General features: G+C 32.6%; 1 protein-coding gene across 1 annotated transcript; it reads left to right on the top strand.

Annotated features, from left to right (window-relative positions):
• Positions 1–792: 792 nt before the first annotated feature.
• Positions 793–5,958, top strand: LOC147803088 (uncharacterized). The gene is made up of 4 exons (XM_087152889.1): positions 793–1,047; positions 1,879–4,408; positions 4,542–4,582; positions 4,657–5,958. Exons 1-4 carry the CDS (start codon positions 793–795, stop codon positions 5,956–5,958), a joined length of 4,128 nt encoding a protein of 1,375 aa, XP_087009015.1.
• Positions 5,959–10,227: the final 4,269 nt, after the last annotated feature.

The following is a 10,227-nucleotide window of genomic DNA, read 5'->3' as shown; positions in this document are numbered from 1 at the left end:
TAATCAGTAATTTAAATTGTTCCTTTGTCCATAGATAGTAATGGGATATAGCTATAGGTTCTTAAAATTTATTAAGGCCCATGAATCTGTTCTAAAAACTTTCCAGATTTTAAACCGAGACTCAAATATATAGAAAAACTCTTTGAAAAGTCAATATAATTTTTTATGTTTATGAGCACACAGTCAAGATGAAAAATTTCTTAAATTAAAATTATACTTAATTATGTGAAGAAAAATTTCGTAAAACATTTCCTATTTTTTTTAAAAATAGATTCCAATTCATGGTTATTAAGTTTGCGGTGCGGTACAGGATGTTCTTCCAGTAGAAATATTGAGAAAAAATACATAATCTAAAAAATGAACTCTCAAAAATTTTAAACTTAGAAAATCTTTAAAAATTAGTATTTTTTTTATTAACAATGAATTTTGTTCCTATAATTTTAAACTAATTTAATTAAACAAAATTGAAATTTTTTTTTAAACTTATGGATTTTTGAATGATTTCAATCCCAAAGCAGTTCATAATACAATTTATCTTATTGATATTAATAATAACTGTTCAATATCTCAGAAATATAGCGCCAACTTAGCATCTTTGTCTCAGCATCCTCGCCACCGTTTGTTGTAACCCTAATCAGTTGAAAATTAGTTGTTGATCTTATAGCATGAGCGTGCTCGTAGCACCAATCACAATAAAAATCTTTAATACAGTCCATTTCATTTGTTATCAAACGAACCAGCGTAGAAATCAATTATTTAGTATCGAACATTAGTGATCCGTAAAAACCGGAGATGGAAAAAGAAAAACTAAATAGATCGAAGCGTGCCGTCAAAGGTACCATAACAAAGCTAGAAACATACATTGACCAGACGAAGGAACATAACCATACTGAATTAGAGGTCAAGCTGAAGCGTGTGGAACAATTGTATAAAAAAGTTGATGAATTAAAGGAGCATTATTATGGGCTAAAAGACATAACTGACCCTGAGGTAACTGAAGTAGAAACGGACTTGGAGGGAACAGTAGACAGACTCGAAGCTCTGGAGGTAAGAATTAAAGATATTCTTAACTCTTTGATAATTAAACCTTCAATAATTAATTGTGAAAATGAAATATCTCAGGCTGATTCGAAAACAAAACTAGAAATCAAACTACCCGAGATACCACTACCGGTATTTCATGGTAAATTTGACGAATGGCCCAATTTTAAATTGCAATTTGATAACATTATAACTAAAAACAATGATTTAAATGACTCTCAAAAACTGCATTATTTGAAAGCGTCATTGCTGGGCGACGCTAAACGTCTCGAAACTGTTGACGATTCTTTTGAATCACTTTTAAAAGCATTAGAAAATAGATTTGAGAATAAACGTCTCCTGACTGAGACTTACATAAATCAAATTTTGGAAATTGAAAAACTTACAAATGAATCAGCTGGAGATATTAGAAACATGGTAGATATTTTAAAGAAAAATATCAGAGCTTTGAAGCTTCTAAATTTTGATCGTAATAATTTATCTGACATACTTTTGCTTAACATCATTTTGAAAAAGGTAGATCGAGAAACTAGAAAACAATATGAACAAACGATCGCATCAAATGAAATACCAGAACTGGATAACTTTTTAGAATTTTTAGAAAAAAGAAGCCAAATTCTTGATAGTATTAGTCGAACAGCTTCTTCTTCAATTTATAAACATAAGCAAGCTGTTAATAAGAGTAAATCTTTCCTGAATTCGAATAATAATCCTAACTCTTGTGTAATCTGTAAATTACCGCACATGATTTATAAGTGCAATACTTTTCAAAATATGAAGGTTTCGGATAGATTTAATGAAATAAAACGATTAAATTTGTGTATTAATTGCTTAAAGAATAATCACAAAGTTAAAGACTGTAAATCGAATAATTCTTGCTTCGTTTGCAAAAAACGCCATAATACATTACTGCATATTTATGAGATTTCGTCCCCGCCTCCTACCTCCTCAGTTTCTACGATGCCAGGCGCCGATCAAGCATCTGTCTCGCAAGTGCATGATTCATTCCCACAAGAACATTCGAACACTTTTTCTAATTATTTAGTATCAAAAAAGAAACAAAATATTCTCTTGCCTACTGCAGTTGTTTATATTAGAAATGAATTGGGAGACTATTATCCATGCAGAGCGATTTTGGATTCCGCTTCTCATCTTTCTTTCTGTAAACAAAAATTAGCTAATAACTTAATGTTGAAAAAGGAAAAAATAAATGCTTCTGTTTCTGGATTGAGCGATATTTCGGTAAATATCAAACAAAAGGTAACCACTGCAATTAAAAACAATAGTGGGAGTTTCTCAACATCTTTAGAATTTTTAATTGTTCCTTCGATCACAAATTTAACGATAATTAATCCGATTGAAGTATCAAATATAAAGATTCCATCGGACATTAATTTGGCTGATCCAGAGTTTAACACACAAAAAGAAGTAGAATTAATTATAGGTTGCGAGCTCTTTTTTGAAATTTTAAAGCCAAATCAGCTTCGATCGCCATGTAGTAATTGGTTGTTTCAAGAAACTGTTTTTGGTTACATAGTCGTAGGGAGCTCCGATAATAGTACAAATAGAGCATATTGTGGATTAACGCTTAGTTCAGATCTAAATTCGGAAAGCCTTGATAAACAGCTACAAGCATTTTGGAATATAGAAACTGTTGAGGAGCCCTCTGTTGAACATAGTGTCGAATTTGAGTTATGCGAAACTCAATATAAAAATACTCATTATCGAAATCAGGAAGGCCGTTACACAGTACAGTTGCCTTTGAAGGAGGATCCCTCTTCGCTCGGTGATTCTAAAGCCGTTGCCGAAATGCGTTTAAATCAGTTATGGAAAAAACTCTCAAAAGATGAGGAGTTGCAATCACTTTACAAATCATTCTTAATGGAATATGCTGACTTGCAGCATATGCAATTAGTTGTAGAACCTCTTGATAAAACAACTTCGTATTTTTTACCTCATCATGGTGTACTTCGCCCAGATAGTAAAACCACTAAGTTGAGGGTGGTATTTAATGCTTCCTCTAAAACGACATCCGGTCTTTCTTTAAATGATATTTTGTACAAGGGCGGTACTATACAACAAGATTTATTTTCAATACTTTTGCGATTCAGGCAACATGTATATGTGTTCACTACTGACATTTCTAAAATGTTTAGGCAAATTTTGATTCACCCTGATCATCGAAATTTACAGTTGATATTATGGAAAAACAGCGTGAATGACCCAGTGCAAACCTTCAAACTTAACACTGTTACATACGGAACTTCTTGTGCACTCTACTTAGCAACCAGAACTATTAAACAACTAGCCATTGATGAGGGTGATAGTTTTCCCTTAGCCGCTGCTGTAATAATTAGAGACACTTATATGGATGACATTTTGTCAGGTGGTTCAGACTTTCAAGAATTTCAATTACTACAAGAACAGTTAGTAGACCTGTTTAAAAAGGCGGGTATGAGCTTACACAAGTGGTGCACTAACACTTCAAAAATTCCTAATTCCATACCATTAGAAGACCAAGCCTATGATTTCTCTTGTGAGCCACCTAATACCATTAAATCCCTTGGGGTTATCTGGAACCCAAATTTAGATTATTTTACTTTCAAGGTTGATGTAAATATGCATGACTCATACACCAAACGAAAGGTCTTATCCACCATCTCACGCTTGTTCGACCCCCTTGGATTCCTTGGTCCCATACTAACCAAGGCTAAATTGTTTCTCCAGAAACTCTGGATACTCAGATTGAAATGGGATGAACCGCTTCCAGATTCAATGGCTAAGGACTGGCAGTGTTTTGTTTCTACTCTACCTGCCATTGAAAACATGCAAATTCCTCGTCACGTGGGGGAGAAGAGGGGAATCCTGATTCACGGCTTCTCCGATGCATCAGCCGTTGCGTATGGAGCAGTTCTGTACATGCAATCAATTTCGGGAGAAACATCATATACGAGACTTTTGTGCAGCAAGTCCCGCGTTTCACCAGTAAAGCCTATCACGATCCCTCGCTTAGAATTGTGTGCCAGTGTTTTATTGGCACAGCTTTTGAACAAGGTTCTGAAGTCTCTAACCTTGCCCATTCAACAAATAATGTTGTGGACAGATTCTACAATTGTGTTGGCATGGCTTCAACGGTCACCTGATCAACTCAAGACTTTTATCAGCAATCGAGTTAAAGTAATACAAGAACTCACTAAGAACTGTCATTGGAATCACGTTGCATCTGATAAAAATCCTGCAGATGTCCTCTCTCGTGGTCTGAATGCTTCGGAAATTGCTTCCCATGAACTGTGGTGGTTTGGACCAGATTTTTTGAAAGAAGAACTGAATATTGTTCCAATAGAATTTGAAAAACTCTCTTCGGACAGTGAATTTTTACAGGAACTCAAACCCCCTGCCAAAATACTTTTAACTTCTTATAAACTGGACTTAATTGACAATATTTTAAATCGTAGCAATAATTATACTAAAATTTTGAATGTTTTAAGTTATGCTTTCAGATTCATATTCAACTGTAGAAATCCAAGTAGCAAAAGATTTGGTAAGTTATCCTCTAATGAACTAAAGGACACGGAATCCTTTTTAGTTAGAAATGTACAAGCATCTGCTTTTAAGGAGGAAATAGAGGCCATTTCCAAGGGCAAGGTTTTTTCAGGTAAGAGTAAACTTAACTCTTTAAATCTTTTCCTTGATGGTCATCAAATTGTCCGAGTCGGTGGTCGTTTGCATAATGCTGCTCTGGATTATTCTCAAAAGCATCCAGCTATACTTTCTGCAGACCATCCTTTCACTAAATTGTTAATGACTCATTTGCATATCAAAAATCTCCATTTAGGACCTCAAGCGTTGTTATATTGCACTAGAGAAAGGTTTTGGCCACTTCGTGGTCGATCGATAGCTAGGAAAATTGTACATAAATGCATAGTTTGTTTTAAACATAAACCCCTTGTTTCAAATCAACTTATGGGAACCTTGCCTCGAGAAAGAGTAAACCCTAATTATCCTTTTTTGCATTCTGGTGTTGATTATTGCGGCCCTTTCCAAATTAAATATAAACACCAGAGAAAGGGGAATTTCCAACGGATTTATGTTGCAATATTTGTGTGTTTAGCCTCGAAGGCGATTCACTTAGAAGTTGTTTCCGATTTAACAACCGATGCTTTTCTTGCTACTTTAAAGCGTTTTGTAGCTAGGCGTGGCAAATGTGCTACGATATCATCTGATAATGCAAAAAACTTTGTTGGGGCTAGTAGGGAATTGCAGCGATTGCAGAATTTAACTAGATTTCCTGACGATAAACTAGCATCCTATTTGGCATCTGAAGGGATAGTTTGGAATTTTATTCCTCCCAGAGCTCCAAATTTCGGGGGCCTCAGGGAGGCAGGGGTCAAATCCTTTAAGTTTTACTTGAAACGAGCTACAGGAAATCTAATATTAACATTTGAAGAATTCCTTACAATAACAGCACAAGTCGAAGGAATCCTAAATTCTCGGCCATTAACACCTTTGTCAGATGATATTGATGACCTGGATGTTCTGACACCAGGGCATTTTTTGGTTGGAAGATCTATAACTGCCATAGCTGAACCAAGTTTGTTGGATAAATCGGAAACCCGACTTTCTCGATGGCAAAGGTTGACAAAAATTGTTCAATACATTTGGACTAAGTGGTCTCGCGACTATTTGAACAATTTGCAACAAAGAACAAAATGGAAGGTAGAGAAAACAAACATAATTTTAAATGCGATGGTTTTAATAAAGGAGGATAATCTTCCTGTAAATCAGTGGGTCTTGGGACGAATTTTAAAACTATTTCCTGGAACGGATGGAAAGGTTAGAGTAGCGGAGATTAAAACGAGCAAGGGAATTGTTAAACGTAGCATTAATAAATTGTGTATTTTGCCATTGGACAATTAAAAAAGATGTGTGTTAATTTTCTCATAATGTGTACCTACAGCATTTATTCAATCTTTGTAAATTTTATATTGGAATATGTTTATGTACCATTGTTATGCTAATTTGTATGTTTATTGAATATAATTCAACGGCGGGTGGATGTTCAATATCTCAGAAATATAGCGCCAACTTGGCATCTTTGTCTCAGCATCCTCGCCACCGTTTGTTGTAACCCTAATCAGTTGAAAATTAGTTGTTGATCTTATAGCATGAGCGTGCTCGTAGCACCAATCACAATAAAAATCTTTAATACAGTCCATTTCATTTGTTATCAAACGAACCAGCGTAGAAATCAATTATTTAGTATCGAACAATAACAACTTAGAAAATCTTTAGAAATTATTATTCTTTTACTAACAACGAATTTTGTTCTTATAATTCTAAATTAATTTAATTAAACAAAATTGAGAAAATATTTTAAACTTATGGATTTTTGAATGATTTGAATCTCATAGCAGTTCATAATACAATTTATATGAAATGATAATGAGCATCCTGAAATAAGAAAAGAAAAAAACTAAAAATAATACCATTCTAAGGAAACAGATAAGTAAACGGTCTTAAAAATTTAAGTTAACTACGGATTTGATATCTTTAAAATAATCGGTAACTACATAGCTGTGGAATCTGATAATACGAACGGATTCGTTTTTCTTGTTATTCATTCCAGCGTAAAATTTGACACACAGAGAACAAGGGAAATGTCGTGATAACTCAAATGCGACCTGTGGGCCATCCTTTTTAACTTCTATCTTCCGGGCTCTTAACTGTAACTTGAAGAATGAATATTCTCAGAACATCTTTCCTCATTTAAATCAATGGATAAGCCGGCCGACCTAAACCGAAGCGGTTCTTTCAGAAATGAAATTTTATGGTTTTTTGATCAACCTTCGAACATTAAGTTCCGTTTATAGTTTTTTTCCCTTCCTTCTACGAACAAGGAAGCGTAGAATTTTTTTTAGAATATAGGACAGTAGAATCACGGGCAATTGAGTAAAGAATGGGACAGAGTGGTTAAAAATGTTATTAATGAAATGTTCGGATTTGAGTAGTTTACATGCTTTTTTTTTTCTCCCTCGATTACGTTCTTCCCAGATAATTAAACGAACTGAACGAAGATTCGAATTAGTCATGCTACTCTGTTATACTTTTGAGAAAGAGTATGTTATGAAAAGGCTCCAGATGTATTTAAGAGTGAGTAATAGTTGCATATTTCCCACTGAATGAGCTCAAAGCTGGGGTGGGCCCGCAAGCAACACGATTAGAAATGTTTGTTTGTTTTTTCCAACTAAATAAACGCAATTTGAAATGTACAATCTTGTACATTCGGACCCTCACCGGTGTATGTCGACAATCACATATATGCTTTGGTGAATGTCCGAAATATTTATTACATTCGATTTGATACGAATTTATTCGTGGATATAATTACATTTATTCGATATTTTAACCCTACACTGATGTTTTTTTAAGGTTAAGTGCCACTGCCCGGTATACCCTACACTGATGTTTTTTTAAGGTCAAGGGCCATTGCCCTGTATATATTTGCCAGATACTCCAAACACTAATGTTTCTTCTAATTTATCGTCAGTAAGTATTAAAACATAGAATAAATTTAAATATATCAAACAAATATAATAATATTAACGAATAAATTAATATAAAATTGGATATAACAAATATTTCGGACATTCACCATAGCGACTACGTGAATGTTGACATTCACCGGTGAATGTCAACATTCTCCAGATTTCGGTGTTTCACCGTAACACACACACACACACAGATATATATATATATATATATATATATATATATATATATATATATATATATATATATATATATATATATATATATATATATATATATATATATATATATATCGAGACACTGAGTTCTCTTTTCCTTATTTAATGTTAGCTTAACCTAGAAACACTTTTTAGTATTTATATGGATTTAATTTTTTTTTTAAAGAAAAAAATTGGCTGAGTTGATATTTATCTGAAAAGATTTTGATGCCAAATTCTAAAACGTTTTTTTTTTAAATTTTACTTTTTGAAAACAGATTCACTAGTTTGCCGATTTCCAGATTCCCTATGTAGCTTTCTTTCTTCCATATTTCTTTTCTTTATTTATTCACTCGCCAAATCAAGAATCAATCATAATAGCGGCTATCACAGCGATGTGTTATCTTCATAAAAAAAAATACATTAAGTGAAATGGCTGCTAAATGACGAATCCTTGTTTACAAAATTTATTTAGCTTTAACCTGTGAAAGGGTATCAATGTCATGCAAATTAAATTTTAATATTGTCAGGATAAAGTAAATTTTGATACGAACCGATTCAGAAATTCTAATATTCGATTTAATTTATCTGATAAAAAGTAGTATTAACTCAATTTCTTCTTCTTTTTTTTTTTAAATTTTACGTCACATCTTTTTTTAGTAATGTTATGCTTTTATTGATAACTATTAGAAATATATTAACCAAAATAAATAATAGTATAAATCTAGTTTATAAATACTTTTAGATGATATAAATTTTTCAATCCAAAATTCATTAAGTAGTGCAAAACTGAACTTTATTTAATAAAGTTCAATGATTTGAATTACAATTGCTTCTTAGCGTTTACAACAATCTAAATTACCTTAAAACTTAATTTTGAAACTTAAACTGTAACTACGAATAAAGTTTATAAAAGTAAAAGTTAATTTAATTCACAGGAATTGAAATTGCTTGCAGCTAAGTTGCTTGACAACTGTTGCCATGCGACTGAAGAAACTGGACATAAGATAATTAATAATACATAGAATTCTAAAGAGAAGCCAATGAACTATCATAATGAAAATAAAGAAAACACTGAAAATAATTACTGAAACAATCAGTGTAGTGAAGAACATTGTTTTGTATCCGTTAGGGGAGGTTACTTTTCATTCGAATTCCTACGTGGTAAAGTGCTTGAGAACATACCGGAAATTATGTTCTAATCCAGCGGTTTCCAATTTTTCCCCCCTAAAACGTACCATTTTCAAGTCTTGAAAATTTAACGAACTACGTCAGTCAATAGTCTTTCAAAATTTAATAAATAAATGGCTTATTTTTTATTAATATTATAAAACGTACTGAATTTATATATACCTGTATATAGATGAATAAAATATTTATCGCAATATAAATAGTTAAACTAATTAACCAAATAATGTAATGATAAAAAAATAAATAAAGAATAAGTTAAATTAGTAAAAATGAATAAGTAATTGGTAAAAAGAGAATAAACATCGAAAGATCACGAGAAATATTTTTGCATGTTCAATTTCAGTTAAAATTGATTTTGCATTGTTTAAAAATATATTTTTAGGGATTTGTTTGTATTTTTGATGTGTTACAACTAAAGTTTGAAAGTCGTTAATTCGTACATTACATAGTTAATCAGCAGATTAACTAGGATAATCCTTTTAAGTGAGGAATCAAGAGTTTTCGGTGATTTACATTAGAATGTATTGATTGTTTAATTGTATTAACTTGATTTTTTTTTTTGACAGCGAAAAATAAATGAATAGTGTTTGGTTAGATTAAGCATACAGAAATAATTCTCTGGTTCGAGCAAAGATCTTATTTTCAGGTCATTTAGGCAGATAACCAAAGTAATTTCAGAAGTGAAAAAAAAAAATTTTTTTTCGACACGCACAGATCCCCCTAAATTAGTTAGATAATCTGTAAATTGGCTGATTTCTACACTTTAGTGGTAACCAATATACCAAAAGTGAAGATCTATAATTCGACGAAGATAAGTTGACGACGTAAAAGGTATTGGAATATCTCAAAGCTAATACAAAATATCCAATCTGCTACAACTTGAGTGTCTACAGATTTTTCTTCACATAATCTTAGCTTTGTTATGCCTTTACTTAAATTCGTCTAAGCAACTATGCGGGGAGAGTTGTTATCGACAATGTCAACCTTCATCCATGAAAAGGTACCCCAACATAGAATTGAGTTAGCATGTCTTATATACTAGTGAGTTGGAATTATATTTTTGTAGTGGTAGATACACTACAGTGCTCCCCCGCCAGAATTATATCTGTGATAGAATTCGATGAACGGATACCACTAGTAGATTCATTGCTGCTCTGTGACAAGCCGGGAGAACTGTATTAAGATCACCGTACTTTTTGAATGCTAGTCGTGAGAGGTGTATTAAATTCATGGTCGTTCCTATGTAGCC

This window comes from Parasteatoda tepidariorum, chromosome 10, assembly GCF_982258835.1.
Source record: "Parasteatoda tepidariorum strain Cologne lab strain chromosome 10, Ptep-v5.0, whole genome shotgun sequence".
Lineage (NCBI taxonomy): Eukaryota > Metazoa > Arthropoda > Arachnida > Araneae > Theridiidae > Parasteatoda > Parasteatoda tepidariorum.
Note: the sequence above shows the minus strand (reverse complement) of the source record. Positions and strands in the feature narration are given on the sequence as shown.